Raw genomic sequence first — 24,013 nt, 5'->3', positions numbered from 1 at the left:
GTTTGCAGAGCTCTGAACTTGGCACCGGTGAAACAGGCTCAATTGGCTTCAGAGATTTGCACTTTATGTAACACTTACAGGTATTGAACTTTTGATTAGGATTTCTTTTGTACCAAATGTGGACAGCGGTAACTCAGTTGGTAGAGTGTTGCCGAATATATCTGGAGGTTGGTGGTTCAATTCCAGCTCCCACCATTAGAGACTGTCATTCAGCCAAGGGTTGTTAATAATGATCAAACTAGCTCCGAGTCTAAACCTGTACTAAACCGCCCCAACTGAAGTAAATACTACGCTGACAGAAAAGACAAAGGGAGAGAGGGATATTGTGCATCCAATTCCACAATGGAGATCATTTTTTTCACTCAAACTTGGCTGTAAATACTGTTAAAGTGGCGCTAGCCCAGAGATAGCTTTGCCCATTAGCCTGTTAGCTTCATCTTTGTGATTCCATTAGTGTGTATTGCGCATCCGACACGGAGGCAGGGAAGATGCAATTGTGGTTTTCTGGACAGAGACACCAGGGGGAGATTAAAGACCCCCAATCATCCCGTGAACACTTGTATTACCCTCAGAGAGTCTTGAAAAGGATTCATTATGGTAAACAAGTTACTTTGTTCTTCTTTAAAAGAGAGACCCGGATCTTTGCCAATTGTAGGCATTTATTAAAATTAATGTGTGGGTTTTTTTTCTCCTGCACATGGATTAATTTTTCAATCATCTTTGTGGTTGTTTTATTATTCACTATGCTCAAATAATAATTTGGATTATCTGACCCTCTGACCAGGCAAAGCTCTAGGAACGCCCAGGTTGGGAACCACTGCTCTAAACATCACAAAAGTAGTCTTGATTCTATTTGTTTTCAACTGTGAAGCACTTTGAATTGCCTTGTGTATGAATTGTGCTCTACAAATAAACTTGCCTTGCCTTGCTCTATATTAACATCTTAATTCGTTGGCTGTTTCCACAGTCATTTCTATCTTTCAAAACTGTTTTCTAACATCCCAAATTTGCACAGATATGGGTTTCTAAGCACCTTTGATAACTTCTTTCAAAACTGTCACACAAACTACACTGCTGATTCATGATTTATAACAGAAGTCTTTTTCCTCCACAAAGATCTGCTTTTGCTTTTTTTCCAAAGGGCAAAACAAATTAATTTCCACTTCTAGATAGAAAGCCATTTGATAATATAATTCAAGACTCATTGGTGCAGCACAGATGCTAACCTATAGCCTTCAAACTTTGTTCATTATCCATTGAACGCCGTTTAAAAGGTGTCTTTGCGTCTTTGCTCCAGGACGTTCTCTTTAGTCTCGTAACTAAAGCACACTTGTGTCCCATTGTCTGATAGGCGGGGGTCACTCTGGGCCCTATTTTCTCTAATGCCGAATGAAAGGGGTCGTGCCAAATACCTCTCTAATGCCTGACCCTTAGCCACAGGAGCTGACCCCGGGAGCTGAACTACAGACCTCCGGGTCGGCCTCCAAATCAGGACAGTGTGTGGGGGGATCGGACATCAGGACACTCACACGTCGGCCGACTCTGGCACTTTGATCAGCATGCTGGATTTCAGCTGTTCCCAGACATGAATTAGAATCGAACTGGACATGAAAGTCAAATTGAATGCTGCACCAACTTTGACGACTATACCGGCAATCACTCACTCACTCACTCACTCACTCACTCATTCTTGTCTAGCCGAGGCGGGTGAAGTGTCTTTTTGATGTGACAACAACGCAGTGTATGTGGGGCACGAGCAGGGAATAAGTACATTTATGTTACTTTGCTCCTTTGTGTAAACAGACAAAGCCAGTGCCGCATTAAGACACTTGCTCTGTACTACTGCCAATCATTGACTCAGTGTTGCCGAGGGTTGTAGATCAACAGCTAATTGCAGCGTAATTCCTCAATGATGAAGCCAAGATGCCCCCAGATGATTCCTATTACAATGGGGCCATTATGTGATTAACCCATTTTCTTCACATCGAGGGGAAAAATGGCATTCTTTCCTCGTGAGCTATAGACAATGTTTTAATTTGAAACGGCCATATTTCATGGTTTATTATTTCTCGACGTTTTAAGCACCAAAACTGTGTTGAAATCAAAATACCGTTGAATGCCAGACGTCTGCTCTACAGTGCAGTCATGGGCAGAGTGACTTTGCGGTCAAGCTTTATTTTATACCATGACTGTGTACGGAAGCAATGTACTGTATCTTCAGGCCATTTGCTTGCTCAATTTGAGTTCATTCTGTTTAGACCTGTTAAGTCCTGGCTGAGTTGTGGTTTTAAGTGGTTCTCAATTCGGATATTTTCACAGATTCAGATGTTTCTATACTTTTGTAGATGATAAAAACCTAGAACCCTAAAAAAAAGGTTTGTGCACCCACTAGAAAAGGTTTGTGACCCACTGAAAATGGTTCTGTGACACACTTTTGGGTCTCCAGTTGGGTACCATGTGTGCAAAGCATGTCATGCATTATAAGGGCCTATTTTTGGCACCTCAGAATCAGAATCATTTATTTATGGCCACACAACAGAGTTGGTGGAACCTCAGCTTTGATTTCCTGTCATCAAAACTTGAAAAAACTATTGTTGTGTGTTGTTTGAAGTGCACCATCTTTGACCAACAGCATGCTAGCAAATCAATGGCACTGTAGTAAACACGGTCTGCATGTAGAACTGCACAGAGCAGGTTCAGTGATGGCGTATGGTCATTTAAAATGTGGAGGCCACTTCCATGTTTTAAAAAGAGCTCAAACAAAGCATCAGCAAAGTCTATCAAGTTCAGTGCTATTGGTATAATAGGTTTGATATGAGAACAACCGCTCCAGCGATATTTTAATTGGCAGTTTCAAATAAAATATGACTTAGCGATTTATTGGAAAATGTAATTATGTTGTTTATGGGTGACGCTCCTTGTTTTTGAGAATTTGAGAGCAGTTCGACTCGGGCTCGTTCCACTAAACGGCATCTCAGTGTGGTTTCATGGCTTTCACGTAATGGTGCAACACACAAGTAATGTCTTTCCCCGAACTTGGACCATTTTGGGGGATTTTAGCTAGACATTCTTTTAAACTGAATTTCCTGTTTAATCACTGTGTTATGGCCAGATCAGATTGCGGGTTCTGTTTTGCAGGAGTTGGTTTGTTTGTAAAAAAAAAAAAAAAAAAAGGAAAAAAAAAAGAAAAAATCAAAATGTGTGTTCGATTTTAGGAAAAGTTAGTTACAAAGGAAACCAAAAATGTTTTAAGAGCATTCATGACCCTGGACAGATAGTAGCCAAGATTCTATTTCATTTGATTTCCTCTTAATGCTTTACTTTATTGACTAAACATTTGCAGATTGAAGTCAACATTGATCAATCACTTGGTTCACAATGAGAAAAATGCATCTCTAAATGTTTCACCAAGACAGTAATCAAATTTGATTCATCAAAGTCACAGTTAGGCCACAGTTAAGGCCACAGTTAACTTCAGTTGAATCGAAATCACACTTTGAACGGTTCAATTAGCAAATTGAAAAGAGAAAAAGACTTTATCAAGGCAATAAATGATCCTTTCCAAATAACACATGATCCTATCTCTGTGGGGTCTCAATATCTAGTTCACATCTCCAGACACAAGTTCTTGAATGCACATAACCATGCTATAGTTTTATGTAGCTATTATTGTTAGATTAGTGCATGTGTAAATCAGAGCAGGTGCTGGCCCTTCTGGGGCCCAAGGCTGTTTGATGAAGAGTGAACTCATTTACGATCAAAAACAGTTATACTTTTTCTGTCTTCTATTCACCTAACTACAGGCCTGACACTCTAATCGAAACATCAAGAAGATAGTTTAAATGAGTGTGTGGCCGATGCAGCCCCGGTCCGAGCAGCCCCGGTCCGATTAGGCGAGCAGCGCCCGGGCCGGGAGACGGGAGAAAGCAGCGCAGGATGCGAGCATGAGGCGAGGCGAACACCGGGAGACAGACCGAGTGAAGACGCGAGCGAAGAAGCGCTCACTCGTTGTGAGTGACAGGGGGAAGGCGGTAGGTCTCTCCTGCTCATTTACTTCAGCACACTGCTCCATTTCAGTGATGTATGTGGCAAAGTAGGTGAAGAGTGAGTGAGCGCTGCCTGTCAGACAGCCTGTCCATGTAACACCGCGCTCACTAATCTGTGAAACAACACCGTCATTTGACTGAGATGCGGGGCCCTTGCGGCTGCGGGGGCCCTACGCAACTTGTGTAATCTGCGTATAGGAAAAACCGGCTCTGTGTCTGTATTTCAATACTAATAGCCTGCAAAACCAAATTCTTGGCAAATAACCTGTTACACTTGCAATGCTGACACGGTAACATTTGTGTCTGTGTCGGCATTTCCACCCCAGCCCCTAACTCCTCATTTACTATACAGTGTTGCACTATAGAGCAGTAGACTATATAGTGCACTCATTCTGCACTCATTTGACTCACGTGCACTACGGCGTGTCCCAATCGCCAACAAAATAAGTGCACTACATCTAAAATTTTGCTAAACTTGGGTAATAATGGATTTCTGAAATAAAGGCTGATCAAATTCAAGAAACACTTCAGATCAGTTTTATTTAACATGGATTTTACATGAATAAAGAAAACGACTTGGATTATTGCCTTTAACAGTGCAAGATAAAGGTAAGCAGCTCGGGCAGTCCTCATTCATTCATGTTGTGTTTGGTTCAAAGACCTGCCGCTGTCTGTTCTCTCTAGTTCTCACAATGCATTGTGGTCTATATTGAGGGCACTACTTTTTCTCTTTGGACATTCGGACAATGCTGCAAATGGCATGACCTCAAAATAGTCCACTATATAGGTAATAATGTGGACATTCGGACACAGCCAGAAAATGTATTATGTCTACATTTAAAATCAAACATTAAACTCCAGTTTGCTTTGTTGCTTTGCTGTCAAATCACTCTTGCACGTGCACATGCCTTTCACATTGACAATACACAATAATCACCTACACCTGCCGCAGGATCCGCGTTAGGTGTGAATGCAGCTTAACACGATGTTGTGTTGATGTTCCTTTTGTCAGCATTTAGCCTCCGATGCAGAGACGGCAAGCACCATAACTTAGAACCAATTGGATGTGCTTTGATTTGGCTGTTACATGCTGCTCTAGTCGGACTACAGTCGGCCCAGGCTGTTCGCTGATGGGCTCAAGAGAAAGTACAGTCGCGCTTCCCCAATCAAACCCGAGTTTACATGGGTTTTGGCAATCCTGTCCTGGCCAGACTAGATGGGAGATCCAACTTTCCCCTCGTTTGTGTAGCTGCGCTGAAAAAGGAGGTATTTCTCCAAACCCGTACAACCCTCCCATCAAGCTTTGGGGGCCGGGGGCTTCTTGAAACGAAGCAAAAGTCCCCCGCTATAACCTATACCCTCACACAGCCCCTGCTGTGTACCTCAGTAATTATATCTTTCACACATTTTCTACATCATTCACTTTATTTATTGACAGTAAAAGCCTGTGCGGAGTGAAGGAACAGATGTGTGCTCCACAATCAAAGCCTGTTTATCAGCGAGAAAACATTTTAGCCTCAGAGAACTCGCACTTTGGTGAAGAGAGAACGGACGTAAAAAAAAAAAAACATAACATGTCATGCTTCTGCTATGCCCGGATTTACAACAACAAGCACATGATAAAATATAGGGCTCATTAGAACAGAACTGATGGTGCAGATTTCACCCTTAAGAGATATTTAGAGACCATTTGTTTCCGAGCGGAGGTCATTTGAGAGCAAGCAACATTTCATGTAAGAAAAATATACAAGGACTAAAGGAACATTCTAATTGAAACAGTTTGTTGATTTGTCAATTTATTTTGTGAAAGCGTAAGTGGAACAGTATTTTGTTTCAGTTACATACATTTCTGTAATGTATCTCTTCGTTGTTTAATCCATACACCAGACTTGTTCTGATCATGACAGTGCTAAAATTTCCTTAGCCTTTGCTTTGCCTTTGCCAAGAACTTTTTTCTAGACACATACATTTTTCATACTGGAAGAAATACAAAGGCTTGGAAGGTCCTATTTATTTCAACTTTAAAATAAATAAATAACCTTTGCATTTTGACTCTATATAGTTTATGAACACATAAAATTGGATTTCTTCACGGAGTTCTTACATTAAAGCTGGAAACATAAAAGCTGCTATTTTGGCAAAGGCCCTGGACGCGCAAACAATGAACCCAAGACCTATTTCTGCCTTCTGACCTATTAATTGAGAACCATTGGTTTAAAAAGTCCGACAAAAGCATTACATAGAACCTTTGGGGCCTCTTAAGCAGCCATAGAAAGAGCGTTTGTTGACATTAGCGAACTCTCTCATATCCGGAAACCCCTGAAACTTCAGTCTAGCAGCTTATGATAAGGCCACATTACAAATCCAGTCATCTTTCTGAGCATATCCTCTGCTTCTCCATAGCATCCATCAGAGCAGAAATCACTGTTTTATCTTTCGTATCTAAAGTGGCGAAGCTTTAGTGGATGAGGTATTAGTATTTTATTACAGAGATCTATCTCGCGGCTGGAGCAGATTCAAACAGTCTGATGTTATCTGAGTCACTGATACTGCTCATTGACTGGGCCCTTCACACAGCCGTAGTGAGACAGAGTATTGGACGTAATACGGGCTATTTATATAGGGGGGGAATGGCAATAACTATTATAATGTATCTATTGACTGCAAGTTATTAGCAGTGTTGAAAATGGACATGCATCATGAGACTTAAAACCATTCATTTTGACAACATAGCATGATATTTTACATTTCCTAATTTATAAAAAAAAATGCCTGTGCAGAGATAATTCAGCGAAAGGATTTGGCCTGGAGTTCCCTCTACAGGCAGCAGTGGGAATGACACTACCCACAGTGCAGCGATAGTTCTTTGATGAATGAGCTGCTCAGAGCAAGCTTGTAATGGATGTTGAACTTTGCAAATGTGCACAGTTTCGTCTTCGTCATTTGTCAAAATATATTCCAGGAAGTGCAGATTGCGGCGCAGTAGAAGAAGAAACAACCAAAGTGAAGAGGATCACTCAAAACAGCATGCACGGAGCCATTTCAGACACCCTGACATATTAGCGACTACTCAACTGTCGTTCCAGTGATAAAAGGACTCGTTCATGAGGCCGTAAATCCGTGGCAGTGTGTGACGGAGAGATTGGTGGTCGGTCAGACGGGTTGAGGCGAGGGCGTAGATCGGCAGTCTCGCTATAAGGGCTGGGTGACGTGAAAATAAAAATCTTGATCTGATCCCTGAAATGATCTGATATTTCGAAGAGATTGTCATGTCTTGACTCTTGAGTATTTCCCATCATTTGTGCTGATATACCCTTTAAGAGCCTTTTAACAGGTCTGGTCCAGGTAATTGCGCCGTATAACCAACATGGGCTGGGGCTTCTGTCGCAACCAGAGTAGACACACACACCATTATATACTGTACGAGAGCCTGTTAGCCATGTGTGCATGTGCTTCATAACTGTACACTGGAAAAAGCATAAAGCATAGCCCCATTTACACCCAGTTAAGCAGATCCAGATGCCTGCTTCACTAATGGGGACTGGGGACGCCATTGTCAAAAACGTGTCATTTTTATTTCGGTGGTAAAACCGTGCGGAGTAACTGCCGCAATTTATGTCAAAACAACATGGCGCTTGTTAGGAGAAGTGACGGAAAGTCCCCCACTTTTTATTCTTTATCATCGTTAAAGAATGAGCAGGCTTCAGAATAGTAATTAAAATGTTTTTGAGAAGAAACTGTTCACTATTAAGTTGTGTGGAAACAAACGTTCTCGTGATTCCAAGTTCCTAATGATTAGCAAGACTCCAACAAATGGATTTTTGCAGTTGGCAGTGGACACGAAACATTTAAACCTTATGTTTGGCTCCCTGTAGTCAAAACAAAGCAGCGACGTCTTCATGAAGATGAGCTGGTGATGTCCCTGTGCCTGGAAAATTTAGGAGTCTGTGAAGAGGCAAGTGCACCTACAGGACAGGACATATGGACTTGGAAAAATGCATGCTTGTCTTTTATTCTATTTATTTTGTGAACTGTTCTGTAAAAGTCTTCCCTGGCACTGACATTACACCTACAGTCGCTATTTGTATAATTTGCTACAATTTTCATCTGTTTTTTGTTGTTTTTCTTGCTAAAAGGGATCAGGGAAAGTCACTGTCAGAATCATTTCTCTTCTGGTGTTAAAAAGTAACTACCAAAATTTACGTCCGAACAGCTCGAGTCTCTTCGGCGAGGCGTTGGAAAGTCCCTCTAGTTTCAGCACTTGGGCTGTTTTAAATCCCGTCCGTGTGGGAAACATAGGGACGTCGCTTGTGAGCTGCGCCAGGTTTGACCCGCTTTGACCTAGGTCCATAAACGCACCATTGAGGCGTTCAGGAGCGGGGCACAGCGCGGCTTTTGTTGGCCCCCACGTCCCGAGGTGTAGCGGGCCTATTCCCCTCGGAGCGAGCATGGGGCAAGAGGGTTGTACAGACCTCATTAGAGAGAAAGTAAACCGCTGCTTTGGCGCGGGACGTACGTTAGCCCAGAGTTTATAGGTGGAAATAAAATGGCTGCGCTTCAGTTTTAACGGCTGTTTTTTTGCGGCTGGCGCTCACATGCTGCGCTACAGCACTTGACACTTTGCTTAACTATGACTTGTCCGCTAATTGAAGATAAACAAACGTTACATTTTAAGTCTGGCCATTAATAACATTGTCTGTCTTTTGGTTAATCTCTGTAGTGGCACAAAAGTAACAGTAACTAACTTAGCATCTTCTCTGTCAGCACAAAGGTAAAATTATTGACTCAAATTGGGAAATGTAAATTCTCAATTCAATCTTGTAACATAAAAACCTAAGTACAAGAGTTACATGTTGAAGACGCCAATGTTTCACTCTCCGTCCCCATCACCACCCAACCCAAAATGCCACAAGGAACTGAGAAATCCAGTTATTTTTAGTTTTTACGACATCAAATAGGAAGAAAAAGTGGTGTCCTTGTTCAGTCACTCAATGTGGCAAGTTCTTATAACCCAATCACTGACAAAGTTGAGGGAAATATTGGCAAGGCTCGACTTTTTTCTGTGACTGGGGAACTGTTGCTTTAAAATGTTTAAGTTGGTTTAAACTTATTTCAAACTTTCCCAGCACATTTCTAGCATCACGATTCTTCATAGCAGAGCAATGATGGCAACGGCTGAGTTGTTGATTTTAGCATTAGCGCTTCTTTTCTCGCTATAAATAGTTCCGAACATGACGCAGACGGAGAGATTTCACTTTACTACAAGAAAAGAGTCTTGAATGTCAAAAACTTCCATCCTTCCGACATAAGCTCGAAGTCTTTCCAGTCGTTCCCATGTTTTTCTCTTTCTTGTAACTTTTCTTCCCCCCTAACACAATGCTTTGTTTTTCCTCATCCACATCCTCTTATACATCTGGCTTTCATCTCGCGCTCTTCGGATCGTGCGATTGGTCCAAAAAAAATGCTGCGTCTGCTCTGGGGCCTGTTCGTCTTTCATTCTTCAGGCTTCATTGCACTTTTCAATGGAGCTTCAGGCAGTGTGAACTCAGTGTGGTTCTTTTTTTTTGATTTCTCGCAAAAACAAGATTAAAGTCGGCTACATCTGCGCACAGGCATGTCCCGGCCCGTGCTGCAGACCGACCGTTCTTAAATGGGACGTCCCGCGCTGGGGTGTAATTATATAAGTAGTCATTTGTGCCAGGGTGATGTTACAGCAAAAATTATACTGCTCAAGTAAAAGTAGTAAACACATTTCTTGGGTCAAGTACACTGCAAGCCAACTAGTATTACTATGTTTCCTACTCATCAGTTAAAACAATACTTGATTTACAACATTGATGCCTGAACTAAACTTTTTTGGCATCAAATGTAGCGTACATTTCATAAACTCCTGAAAAGAAAAACAGTACTTTTAGCATTTACCTGTGCTGGAATTGCCAAGTAACCTGGACTTATGACCAAGTAACTTGGACTTATTACTTTCACTCTACTACATTTGAAAGATAACTGATACATTTCCCTACATGTTACGTCTGGGTCTGATCTCAGTGGCTGCGTTGCACCGATTGAATTTCAACCCACCATTCAGGCGGGTGTTGTAGGTGACGTCAAGCATCTGCGCTGGATTTGCTAGTTATAGTTTGACAATGGCGGCAGATAATCAGATCCAATCGTTGAAAACTTGAGTTCTATTGTGACGATCCAGACCCTCTGTACGAAATGAGTACGAGGGTATGGTAAGACCAAGCTAGGTTAATATGCATGTCCCACATACGAGCCTTGTGGCGCACACTCCAGAACAGTAGGTGGCGGTGTGAAGATGTACTGTACTGACAATGCCACTGATTCCCAACAAGGAAGGTTTGTCCCTATTGTGTTTTCATACTTTACACATATTATTAGTACGTCCCACAGAACATGTTCCTAAAAAGGAAGCAGAAAGCCTTGATGGTTCTCCAGCTATGTAAAAATACATAGAACTCTGACACTCCTCACTCTGGTGTCACAGGAAAAAAGCATGGCTTTTAAGTTGTTTTTTGTCCCCATAGGATTCAATATTTTAACAAACCTTCTGGAGTTGTCCCTAGCCGCTAGGCGGGGATATCGCAGCCATGTCAGCACCTTACCATGAGGACCCAAAAATGGTGCATTGGTTCGTACATGCCTCAACAGTTTTTATAAATAATTTGTACCTTCAGCTTTTCATATTCATGTAGAAGTAGTACTTGTATTGGAGTACTATTGGAAGTGTCATAAAATGTACTTTGAGCACACTATAAAATATATTGTATGCTCACCTTGTTCCTCCTGCTCTTCTCGCATATGCACAGTATGTAACCTGTCTCTGGCACACTCGGGTTCCCGCACACAAAAAGCTCATTGTGGAAATATTTGGTGGGACTCTCCCTCTGGCTGGCCCGCGCCGTGAAGAAAAACCGCAGCGGAGCCAAGCATTTACACAAAACATGTCAATACGGGAAATAGGACTTCAAAAACAACATGGCTCCTCTCAACATACATACCACTGCTGAAGCTGAACCAATATACAACACAGATCCTGCCAACACAAAACTATACATCAGCGCATTTTTCTCAAAGGTTTTTCACAAATTGATGCTTTTACACTAATGGGGTTGTTACTCAAGGTAATGAAGTAAAGTGAAAGAAATTGAAGACTCTTAAAGCTAATGAAAACCTGTAGGGTTAAGACAAAACTTTATAAAGTTAGGTAGATGATCGTAGGCTTAGGTTCATCTGCTCAAATTTGCCAAGATGGAAACTCTTTCCCCTCTATAAACTAAATGCATTGGATTTATATAGTGCTTTTCTGGACACTCAAAGACGCTTTACATTGCATTATTCATTCACTCCATACTTGGTGGTGGTAAGCTTCTACAGTAGCCACAGCTGCCCTGGGGTAGGCTGGTGGAAGCAAGGCTGTCAATCTGTGCCATTGGCCATTCTCCAACCACTCACTCACTCGATCCATTCACCCAGGCTTCCTGGTGTTACCAAACGGTCTCCCATCCAAGTACCAACCAGGCCCATCGCTGTTTAGCTTCCTAGATCTGACCCGATCAGGCAGAGAAAAGGCGGTATGGCCCTATCTTGGTTACAAAGTTTGATGAAATGAGCGAAACGAGGCGGAAATGGCCTTGACTTAAAGGTATACAGGAGGATTTTTCCGAATTTTAGGAAAGAACCGCCCTCTCCACTTTTTAAAAAAAATGCGCATGCGCAACACTCTACCTGCCTCCGAGGAGGAAGAATCTCCCAAAAACACTCTGGTCTTGTTTCTCTCTTCTGAAGCCTTTCTCTTCTTCTCATACACTTCGAAGACACTTTTTATCTTGTGCCCCTCTGCCATTTTCAAATGACTCGGTGCGTTCTGCGAGCAGCAATGAATGGCTAACAGCGTAACTCACATAGGCTTGAAAGTGCACATGCGCAGAAATTAACAAGGGGCGAGCGCGCACGACGGCCTTACGTCGGCATATCACCAGAATGATTGACAATTAGGAGGACCAATCGTCTTGATGATCCACCCAGAAATACAACATCCTCTGCTATACCTTTAATCAAACCAAAGTTTCTACTTATAGAATAAACTTGGTTTTGTCATATCCAATTTCAAACTGTTCATGAGAGATTAGCCAGAAGTAGCAATTTCCCATATAAATGCATGTTGACTGAGTGCAATAACTAAACACCTTGTTGTCCAAATCTATACGGTTGAAAATACTGCCTGTCGGGTTTTTGAACAGCAAATATTCTGCCTCTGTTACGTGGTATTGCATTGAGAATCCCTGTCCAATAACAGCAGCAGCAGCAGGAGTGAGGGGAGACACCTCGCAGAGCAGTACATTATAATTCATATGTGGTTTTCTGGTGCCAGTCGCCATTTGCTGAACCCGCTGAACTGAGCGAGAGTACAGTCATGATTTGTGAAGACGCCTACGAATTTAGACCTGTGGTTACTGCACTTTTTTTAGCTCTCATTTTTTTGTCAAACCAACTTTTCCCACTACTGCGTTCACTCAACATGACATTTGCTTACGAGAAAACGAAAAGGTGCATTTCCAGAAATCGCTCAGTAAATCAGCATATTCCTAAAACCTGTTACCATCTGATCTATCACATAATAAGGACCCCAAATGTGACATGTATGTTGCATGAGTAGAAAATGCATAAAAGACAATGCAACTTTTTTCTGTTTAATAAGTCCTGGTCAATGTATTTTTGTTGATATTCATCATATTTTTTGCAGTCTCTAGGTTTGGATATTGCAATGCGTGTGATCACAAAATTCCTTTAAGAGATCAATATAGCGATTCTGATTCTGATATTTATAATGTTGTAACATTGCCATTTAAAATAAATTATTGACAGCCTAATAGAGCTGGGCGATTTTTTTTCAAAAAATCTGAATTTTTTTAAATTAAAAAATCGATTTACGATTTGATTAGATCCCCCCAAAAAAATAACTGCGGACTGTAAATATAATTTGAATATATATATTTATTGTATTTAATTAAAGGCATTAACATACTGAACTAACTGAAAATTCACTCTGCAACAAAGATTGTTAAACCTCCAAATTATTTATACTGTATTTGGATTGAGCTAATAAAAACACAAAAAATCCGTAGGTGAGCTTTGTTCTTCTTAGCACATTTGTACAGTAGGACCTTGTTCCTGTGAGCAGAGGAACAGCGCTAAAAAAAATATTTTATAATTAAAAAATATATATATTTAAATAATAAATAAATAATCTAAAACCCGATTTTATGAAAATATGAGTCAATTTGACCCACCAACTTGATTTTTAAATAAAAAAAATGTTTTTTTCCAGCCCTACATGTTGTCTGCTATTGTACTAGTGTGAGACAAAGAAAAAAGTTGACCATAGATCCCTTCATGGTTTATAAACATTGGAGGTGGTGGGTGGGGCTTAGCCAAAATGCTATTGTCACATTCATGTGAATTGACGAGCTTGTTTTCCCGAAATGAAAAATTGTCCTTCCCAAGTGCTTTTTATGTTGGAAAGTCAGGATTTTATTGCACTTATATGTTTCTTTTTGCTAGTGTAAATTATGTTAATCCGCAGATAACAGCAACTCACACTAAACTCAAGAAAATAGCAGTTTAACCAAGAAGCTCACATTATACGATAAATGAACAATTCAGCCGATTTTTGCGTCAGGTGTGGAAGTCGGGAGTCATCTTTTATCCCGAGTTTCCCAGTTATTTCCCCACTCCCCGAAGACCGCATGAATACAGCATAGCAGCGACATAAATAAGATATCCTTGTGGTCTGTTCTTTAGGCTCAAGAAAAATCCTCCTTTGATGTTTGCAGTTTCAGGTTTGTATACTAAATATGAAAAAAACTAATATATATCCCCAAAATACAGCACCTCAATCCCCCATAGCACGCATGTACTGCAGTTTACTTCCATCAAGTATCACATCCTCAACATGAGCCATATCTCGGTCAAGGGCAGTGTCTGTCGAAGAGTGATGGCGGATCCCCTGCCAAATGAGCTGCACCTCTGGGCTCATTCACCCTCACTCAATCAGTCTGCACCCAAAACGTCAACCTGTATGCCACCCCAAATACAGACACACACATGCAGTACAAAAGGCATAGTCACATCGAAGTAGTGTGTCTCTGCAGTGTTTTGTATGCGATGTTGATGAAATGCCTTTACATTCGGGGTGGGCCAAGATACAAATCCCACGAGACGAGGCATGAGAATGACATTTTAACATCATTTTCAAAAATAAATAATATTGTGCAATTATGTTTCCTTTGTATGGAGCCATTGTATTGTATTGTTTGTAACAAAAAACAACAAACTAACAAGAATGGGAATTGATAAGATTTTACCAATATCATTTGTGTGCACACAGTGTATTCTGATTAAATTTCCTAATTGCGATTGTAAATAATACTTAGGTAGAATTCGTAGCTTAAAAGTTAATTTCACAAGGAAGAGGAGACACAGACTTGGATTTAGTATTTATGCAGTCTGTGCCAGACACTGACGCACAGGAGGCATTAAACAGATAGTGATTCTTAGTTAGACTGACCTCTTTCTTCCTCAAATGGTAATCATCCCTGCCACACCAAACATACTTTCCACCCCCTGAGGAAACCAGCCCTTCACAACCAGGGAGGAGCATGTGTGTTGTTACAGTCGTGACTCCACACCTTCATATTCTGCGCGCTGCCTCTCTCTCGCTGACCACGTGACATCCGCGTTGTTTTACTTCTTCCGTCAGACGACAGATCCACCCTGAGTCGCCGAGGCGTGTAAATCGTAGCTTCCAACATCGTAGACTTTAGTTTGTAATGTAAGAGAAAGTAACAAGGTGCGAGTGTGGATCTGCAGCCGTGAATCTGCAGCAGCTAGTTTATTTCGCTCATTCACATGGAAAAATAGAATCGTCTGTGTTAGCTGAGCGTTAGTACTGCTTTGTTATGTTTATGTTTGGAGCTTTACAACAGAGCAAAGTAGCAAAATTCAACCTGCAATGTTCTGCAGCGAGGTTTTAAGCTCTGAATGAATTGTTTTTCCTTACAACAACATAACTTTTCTTTGATTGCATCTACACAATACTTTTGCCTGCATCTTTGCTTTGAGTGAACAATAAATGAACCTACATCTGAGAGCGCACAGACAGTTTTTAAAGCCTCAGCTCATTGGCCACATGCTACGGAGTTTTTATGCGTTTGTAAAGAGGCTGCGCAGCTCTATTACTTCACATGTGCCACGCTTTACGATTGCAGCAGGTATGGACCAGCTTTATGGCCAAATGAAGTGTCTGCATCTGTTTAGGTGCTTTGCAAGAGTCAATGTGCATAATTATTCAAACGTGGCGATTTTTAGCTTAGTGCAGCAAACATTACAGGGAAAGTGGGAAGCTTTGACTAATCCTTTTTTTTTTTTTTTTGAGATCTCTTCTCCTGCTCAAGTGCTCTATCTGTATTTCTTTTTATTGTGTCACTGATGAAACACAAAACTGTCCTCTTCATTTGTTAAAGCGCATAATCCATCACTGCACCAGTTCTGCACTCAAAGTGTGTTCATCACGACAACACCATCGATTTGCAAGCATGATATTAGCTGAAAGTGAAAGCTTGTTTTCACTGTTTAATAATGTGGCCTCCTTATTCCTGCCAGCAGAGGGCACTGCTGGCCAATTTGAAAACCTGACCAGAACAGTCTCCCTTTTTACTGTCTTTTTTTTTTAAACAGTGAAGTATTGATGGTGGTAAAATCTGGAACGACAGTGAAATAAGTTGTTCCTTTAAAAATGGATGTAAACTTTCCTTTCTTTTGATCAACTGCTTTCTGAACAATTTTAACGACTTAATTTCATGTACCAGACAAAATCATAATACGGTTAATTATGGAAAGCATGACGCTGTCTGGGCAAGCTAACACAGAGTCTTGTTGTGGCCGTTGACAGTTTGCAGGTGCATGAGTGTGTCACTTAGCGTTAGCTGTGCCCGTGTTAGCGCTGTTTGTGTCTGCAGCGTGTCCACGGTTTGGCTGAGAAAACAGAGAGCCTTTTATAAAACTGCTCCGCTCATGGAAATCATACGGCATCACACAAAATCATGGCGCCGCTTGAGAGCAAGGGGGAAAGTTAAAGTATGGGCCGGTTTCCAGAACTGCTCAGTAATAAAGTAAATTTACTGTAGTAATGTAGTTGGGTTTTTGAGAATCTAGTTTACTTGAGTAGTGTTTTGAACTCATCACTTTCACTCCACTATTTGAAAGATAAACTATTCCACTGCATTTGTATGAAGACTTCAAAGTAAAAAAGTACACACTTCAGGACAGTAGGTGGCGTTGTCTCGTAACCCTTAACAAGGTTTGTCCCCGTCGTGCTGCCGTAGAGGTGGCAAATTTGGGCATGGTCTATCATTCCTAACACTTATTGTCAACAGATTGGTACTTTTTTTTTTACTTTTAATACTTTACTCCAACAAATACTTCAATACTTTACCTCAAGTTAAGATTTGACTGAAGTAACGAATTCAAGTTCTTTGACCACCACTACTGCTTAAATTTAGGACTCTACTTTTGCACATGGGACTGTACTTTGCTGATACTACAACTGACACTACTCCCGTGCGCTCCTTTTGCAAAATACACATCACCTTCTCACTGTCTGTTGAGTTCATACAGCTGGATATTTTCTTGGCATAACTGGCCAATATCAGAGTTAACCAAATCCTTTTTCCAGGGCCATTGTTGGTAATGTCTGAGAATTCTTTGTTTAACTCCTCATGCTTTGAGAATACTAACGTACGTAGGTGGAGTTTTCCCACGAAAGCAATAATCAATTTGACTCATGAAGCTTATAAACGTCCTTTGGGGCGCTACTTGTGAGAAGAGCTACATGTACAGTATCAAGAGACTATTATAAACATGAGGAAATGGCCACAAAGCACAAACAAATGTCCAATAGTCAAATTCAAAGTTGTGTCTCTACATCTACTGAACATCTACTCTGAAACAGTCTGGACATGTCCCTGAAAGTAAGCCAACTTTACCTCGCTTGGGTAATAGAAAAAACACGACAATTATTTAACAAAAACAGAGAATCTTGCCAAAACACTGAACAACCAGTTCACAGAGATAATGCAAGGAATAGACAAATAAAAGCATGATTTTTTTTCTTTCTCTGCAGAATTCTACACACCTCCATTTCCTCTCCCAGCTGTGGCCTCGCTGCCGCAGACGGATCCTGGATGGCCCTGGTTCGGTCCGGACTTTAACCCCTGGTCGTCCGAAGTCTCCAGATTTGCGCCAGAGCTGACATCGAAGCACTTTACATCCAACATGGCTGCCAACCGGGATCACCAGGTGCGTCACTTGACCGGATTCCCGCGCTCCATGTACCCCTTCACCTTCAACTCCATGAGGAGCCACTCCCCGTTCGACCTCCTGGCCAGCGCCAACCTGTTCGGACGATTCGGGGCGGATCTGCCCAAAGAAATGGCAGCGCTATGTGAGTAACCCTAACCCTGGCGCATTTTGTTCCAAGCTTTTCACAAACTTATGAGACAGTAAAACTTAAAACTCTTAGGGCCAGGTCTTGTGGCGGCGCAGGCTCTTGGCGAATTATTTTCCGAGTGGCGGCGCTATATGTGCCATTCGCCTCCGCCACCTGTGAGGGGGCGTCACAAGAGGAGGTGACTGCACTGATGGAAACACGGCTGACATTCACTTCCTCGTTTACATTGCGCTGTCTTGCTTTCTTTCTTCAGCCTTAGGCTCTCACAGGTCAAATTAAATAAAAACTTTATTTACCCCATCGTGAGCTAAACGATGTTCACGTCTGGAGAGAAAAAGAGCTACAGCGTCCGCTGTGGCGCTGATCGGCCGCGCTCGGCGTGAACGCGAAGCAAAACAAAAGCACATGTTCACCCCACAAAACCACACAACCACTCTCCTGGACGCGGAGTCGATCTGGTTGGAGGAAAATGTGTGTCTCCACCCACTTAAATGCGCTAAGTCTGGAGTGGCAAGATCACAAAGTGCTCCTACTGAGCGCAAAATGTCACGCTATCGTCTGCGTTTTGAGACACAAGATCGGGCCCTTAATGTTCAAAAGCTTGTAGCCTGAACTTGAACACGTTTCTGTTCTCACAACTGTATGTGTGCAAGGTTTCAGACAGCTAGCTATTTCATTTATTTTCAGCTAGCTAATCCTCCATTAGCATTTTAGGCTTTGTTATGTTGCTAATACACAGTTTTTGGTAAATTCTGTGCAGCACACCCTGCAGTTGGAGAAATCCCAGTTCCTCAATCAGACAGTTTTGGGAAAAATAATTACGATAGTTGTGCAGGTAATACCTTTTTTTCTTTGGAGTTTGACGTTCGTTTACAACAGCCAAAACCCGCAGACAGGCAGCACGGCTGGAATGATGTATGGAGCTGCCGAAAAAGTAGCTCTTATTGCCTTGGATTTGAGACTTCCTCATTTCGAAATAGTGATTTTTATCAAGAATAAGCCAAATGGTCTATTTACATACAAAGCTGCATAGCCAAAACCCGCAGACAGCTTTTTTCACCCGTGAGGCTTAAAATGCTGCCCAATTCTGTGGCTTTACCGCAGACCCGGCAACCCTGCTTGCAACATTTCTTTCAGCAGTTTCTCAAAATATTAAATTGGTAAGTGAAGAACAGATGGTATATTTAAGTGTCCATTGATTTTAAATGGCCCTATAGTGTGACAGATGCAGATGCAAAGTTGTCAATTACACGTAGGCTACATCGGTAACAATTGTAACAGAGTAGCTTTATCGTTACTTTTACGTACTTGTGCTTGAATAATTGTATTATGAGACAAAAGCTTCATGTTGAAAACTCCAGCCCTTAGCTTAGATATTCTTCTCCTAGATGATTATGAGATTTGTAATCCATCCCAACTCTTGTCAAACTATCAATATCTAAATATATTGTCAATTCTTTCCAAATTACCTGCAGTTATTCGAGTAATGACATGTATTGTAGTATTGTAAAAGTGGTGCTTCGAGATCATCAAGAGGTCTGGCCCCTGATCTGCTACCAGGCAGACTTGTAAAAAAAAAAAAGCTCAGTTACTCAATGCTTAAGTTACCCAGGCCAGTTCTACAGTTTTCAGCAGTGCTAGCGTAATTGAACGTGGATTTTCTAACTGAAGCGATGTGCCTCTGCACACCTGTAGGTATTCCATTAAAAATCACCCGTTTCTAGCTAGAATAGGCATTCACAACATTAACAATGTCTAGTCGGGCGGCACGGTAGCGCAGCAGGTGTTCACAGCAAGATGGTCCTGGGTTCGAGTCCCACCTGGACAGTTCTGTGTGGAGTTTACATATTCTCCCTGTGTCTGCAGAGGTTTTCTCTGAGTACTCTGGTTTCCCCTACTACCTGAAAGAGAGTGTGTTTGAGAGAGCGAGTGGGGGACAACAGATGGAACTTAGCCTCAGGCTACAATCCTTCATTAACATGCACTGTCCCCACCAAATAAACAAAAAAATAAAATAGACTGTATTTCTGATTAATTGATGTTGTCCTCATTGAAAAAAGCAGAGCTTTTCTTTCAAAAATAAGGACATTTTAAGTGGCCCCAAAACCTTTGATCGGTAGTGTATGTAATTCTATTAATATTTTTATTATTCTTATTTGAGAAGGTATTTAGGTGACTATTTTATACCTGAGATATGTTATTTTTAAAGTAACGTGCTTGCTTAAGTAAATCGTTTTGGCTACTCTACCACCTCTGTGCAGAGATAAAGAAATAGTTGCAAGAGATGTACAGAATAGAAGAATCTGTAGAAGTAGCAATAGTTATGTAATTTTAACTCTACAGGACTACAGATGGTAATTAGCATAGTGCTAAATGTGGTGCAGTCATCTTTTTAATGTAACTGCACATTGTCCTGATTAAATAAACTAAAGTAGTATTAGAAGTCGGGGCAGCAGAAGTAGAAGTCAAAAGTAAACTACAGCATAAATGGTTAAATGTATTACATAGTAGAAGCCACAAATGAACAACAATTAGTGAGCTATAACTGGATACATTTCTCGCTAATTAAAAACCATTTGTAAATAATCATACTCCTTTAATCTGGGGACTTTTTCATAAGATCTAGTTAAAACCACATGACAGAGCAAAATTGATCTGATTAAAGAAGCTATTTCCTTGTTGAGGCACAGGGGGCACTGTTGCACTTCAGCGTCACTGGGGACCTTTGGATGCAAGTTGGATGTTGACCAAGCTGAGGAGGAAAACTAACTACTGTTTGCTACAACTGATCAGATCAAGCACTACCATTTAAGTAAAAGCATTTTTCAGCAACAAAAGGAAATAAATGCTTGTATTTATTGTGGAAATCTTGCACAGCTTTCATTAAAAACATATTTTGTATTTTATATCCTTCATGTAATACTCAACTTACTGCATTCAAATGCTAGAACAAAAATATATTTCTTCCTTTACCCTATTTTCTTCAACAATTTCCAATTGCCAATTTTTTTCTTTCGGACATATCACAAGACGGACATGCCCCTCACGCCCCAAGTAGCCAAACAGTGCATAGAGGAAAGCTTGTCTTCGCAAAAGTGACCGAAGAATTCCAAGCCTGTGTCATTGGCTCACGATAATGACAGTATCTCTCTATCAGAGCCCTGTCTGTCTGTCCCCTGCCCCTGTGTGGTAATGTATTTTAGGGAGCGCTTATCTGCAGCTTATCTCCAGCCCGATCCAGAGACCACAGTGGAGCTATGGGGGATCACTGGGCCTCGGGCTAAACACAGCAGCGATAGTAGTAGGGGTATCATCAGTGCTTGATTGTGCCATGTATCTCTTTAGAAAGCCTTTTTATCTATCATGAACTGGCAGGCTTGTTCAAATGACTGTGACAATATGAAAGTCATGTGCTTGCAAACTCCCAGTGAAGAAATGGGATATTAAATGTGTTAGGAAAGTTAGAAATTTGGAGCAACTACCAACTAAAACAAACACCATTCTGGCAATTTGGGCAGTTTGGCAAGTAACCATCTTACTCCCACTTTGGCCAGTTGAGTTTAATAATACTTACTGCAGATCTGATTTTGTGTGCAGCAGGAAAAGTTGACATGTTTTTGTTGCATTATTACAGACTTTTTTTTTAATCAGAAGGAAAAACTTAATCATTAAAATTGTGCCAGCAAAAACATAAAGACATGCATAAAGAAGGCCCTTTTGTAGTAGTAATATGAGCAGCTGAAGTAGCAGTAGGCTTATTTGTAGTTGTAGAAGTTGTTGTAGTTAGGCTAAATTGTGATTTCTATGGCCATGAGTTACAACATAGCTACTGGTAGTAGTAAAATGTTTTATCCCAAAAAAGTATAGGGGAGAATCAAACGCTCTTGAAAATACCAATGAAATGTTCTCACACTTTTTGCAAAGCTGCAATGCTACATCAACTAGTCACATCTTGTTCTTTGTGATGATTTCAGCAGTTCAGGTCTAGTGAGTTTTTTTGTTGGTTTTTTCGGGGTAGTTTTAGGAAGGGGGGGGTAGGTGTGTATGGAGAATGGACGGGTCGTGAGGGGGGGTATTGGTAACATGAAGCCTGCGGCGCAAAGTGGGGCCGCTGTGTGTGTTGTTCTTTCTGTCTGTCATCGCAGCCACTCTAGGTTTAAACGCAACATTTCCATAGCACATACCAGAGCTACGGAGGCTCGGGAGGGACAAGCTATGCCGGGTCGAGCCACAGCAGTACAGAGGATGATGGGCACGCTGAGACTTTGTGCAAATACAAAAGGGAAATTGAGAGGGGAAACGAATGAATATAAGAAAAAAAGGTTAGGTTTGGAATTTGGAGTGTCAGAAGTGATGGGAGTATGAAAAGGTGGCTGTGCGTCTGACTGTTCAAGGGAGAGAGAAGTTGGGGGGTCGCATGGCCAAGCCTTATCTACTTTGTGCCTTTCCAAAGCCCTGATAAATGGAGAGGGTTACATCAGTAAGGGTGTTTGTTATAGAAAATAAATAAAATGAAATCAAGTGGAAAGGAGGTAAATGCTAATGGGAAAGTCAGCAGGCAACAGTTTTCTTTTTACAGAAAAATATATACTGAATTTTTAAAAGTACAATTTTAAGTATTTTGTTTTAGATATCAGATGGAGATACAAGTGTGAGTTGGTAGCAAACAATGTTGTCGAGTGTTTGTGAGAAAGTAGGCAAAATATAGCCATTTATGCTCAAACATTCATCAAAAATACTAATAAAATAGTCATATTTAACAAATATTTCATCTTGGGGGGAAAACATCTGCTTTCCTGGTTGGGAATCACTGTCTGCACTGAATCTGAAATGTGTCAGTCTACAATATCAAAGTGTTTCCCCGCCACATGCTCAAAGTAAGCAATCTATGTAACACCAATCAGAGAGTTCCTAAGCTCAACCAATACGCAACATGGATGGCCAGTTTCTAAGTTCTTGTTTGTTTATGTTTTAGTAAGTGCATCAAAATGTGCTTTTATTGACTTTGACAAGTTGACGGGTCCTGTAGACTAGTGGTTCTCAACTGGTGCAGTTTACGGATCCACTTTCGAAGTGTCATGACAAGTCCATTTTGCAGGTTGGCTGTGTATTAGTACTGTAAAAGACAAAACTATAGTATTTATCCTTCTCATATTTCTCACAACTTCTTTCTAACTTTCTAACCCAAAGTTTGAAAAGCCCAAAGGTTCCCCCGGTTTGCTCAGTGACCAGGGGCTGGGTACTCTGAGTCAGACGGCCTAATTGTCTCAAGGTGTGGACGGAGCGCTGCAGGCAGTGGCGCCCCCTGCAGCGTGTCCCGGTAGACTGCGGGTAGGGTACACAAAGTCCTGAAAAGCGTTCTGAACGTACACATACGGATGCAAGCGGATAAATAGAAATACGGAGGCGTTGAGAGTGGTAAACAAACAAGAAAGTCTGCGCTGTTGTCCAGGGGGATTCAGAGCCACAGGCATGGGGCGATGGGGGGGTAGATAGAGCCCCACTGGGGGGTTGCTCCAGAGTTCATCACCAGCAGAAGAGGGAGGGGAAGGGGAAGGGGAAGGGGGGGGCGTGCGCATGGTGTTGACAGTGAGACCGCGAATCTGCAGCAACGGGATAACTGAAGGAACTAACACAAAGGGGGAAAGTTATGGAAAACCGGATTGTTTGGAGAAAAGTGATGCAATTCAGTCGTAACAGATTTCAGAGGGGAAGAAGTCAGTCAATCATTTCAACATCACAATAATAGACGTGAACATTAACAATTGCATACTGACTTGAAATCAATCACAGTTTGTCATTGTTTACCGCGTTATAACTATTTACAGTAAAAAAAAAAAGATAGGGATGATACACTTTTTAATGTTAACTACTTACCCGCAAGGAAAAGGGCCGGCGCTGGGGAGCTATCTCCAGATGTGGAGCCAGGCTAATGGTCAGAAACACCTGGCTGGATGTTATACATGTTTTAGTGGTAAAGGAAAGTGGAGGAAACCTACACAGACCAACGTTCCAAACCGTAAATCAAATCAAATCAAATGCAGACTTGCCATTCATTTGGCTTCTGGCCATGTGGCCATGCTCTTGTTATCGCCTTTATAAGTAAAAAAAAAAGGGGGAAAAGTAAAAAGTTAGTCAAAGTTAGTGCAAAAGTCTACGTTTGTAATAAAAACATTCTCACATATTTTCTTTAAGATGGATTGAAAAACACTATATGATGTATTTTCTTTGTATATGAGTTTGGGTCAGTTTCCAACCCCAAAATGCACACTGTGACATAATAGCTCTTTATAATGACGAGGATGACATCACAATATCAGAATGTGACACAAAATTATATTTGTAGTCCCAGCTCTAGTTATTTTTAGTGGCAACATCTGGTAAATTTTGGCCAAAAAACAGTATTTGGTAATTGTAACTTTTTTTTACACAACAC

At 41.2% G+C, this 24,013-nt stretch overlaps 1 protein-coding gene across 1 annotated transcript in view; it reads left to right on the top strand.

Annotated features, from left to right (window-relative positions):
* LOC306979396 (retinoic acid receptor gamma-A-like) overlaps positions 1-24,013 on the top strand; it is a 53,442-nt gene that overhangs the window by 5,626 nt on the left and 23,803 nt on the right. Inside the window, exon 2 of the mRNA XM_079578317.1 lies at positions 17,251-17,571. Coding sequence (XP_079434443.1) covers positions 17,403-17,571 — 169 coding nt within the window. The 5' untranslated portion in view covers positions 17,251-17,402. The remainder of the gene's footprint in view (positions 1-17,250; positions 17,572-24,013) is intronic.

Source organism: Gobius niger (assembly GCF_951799975.1).
Source record: "Gobius niger genome assembly, chromosome: 20".
Lineage (NCBI taxonomy): Eukaryota > Metazoa > Chordata > Actinopteri > Gobiiformes > Gobiidae > Gobius > Gobius niger.
This window is presented reverse-complemented; position numbering and strand designations above follow the sequence as displayed.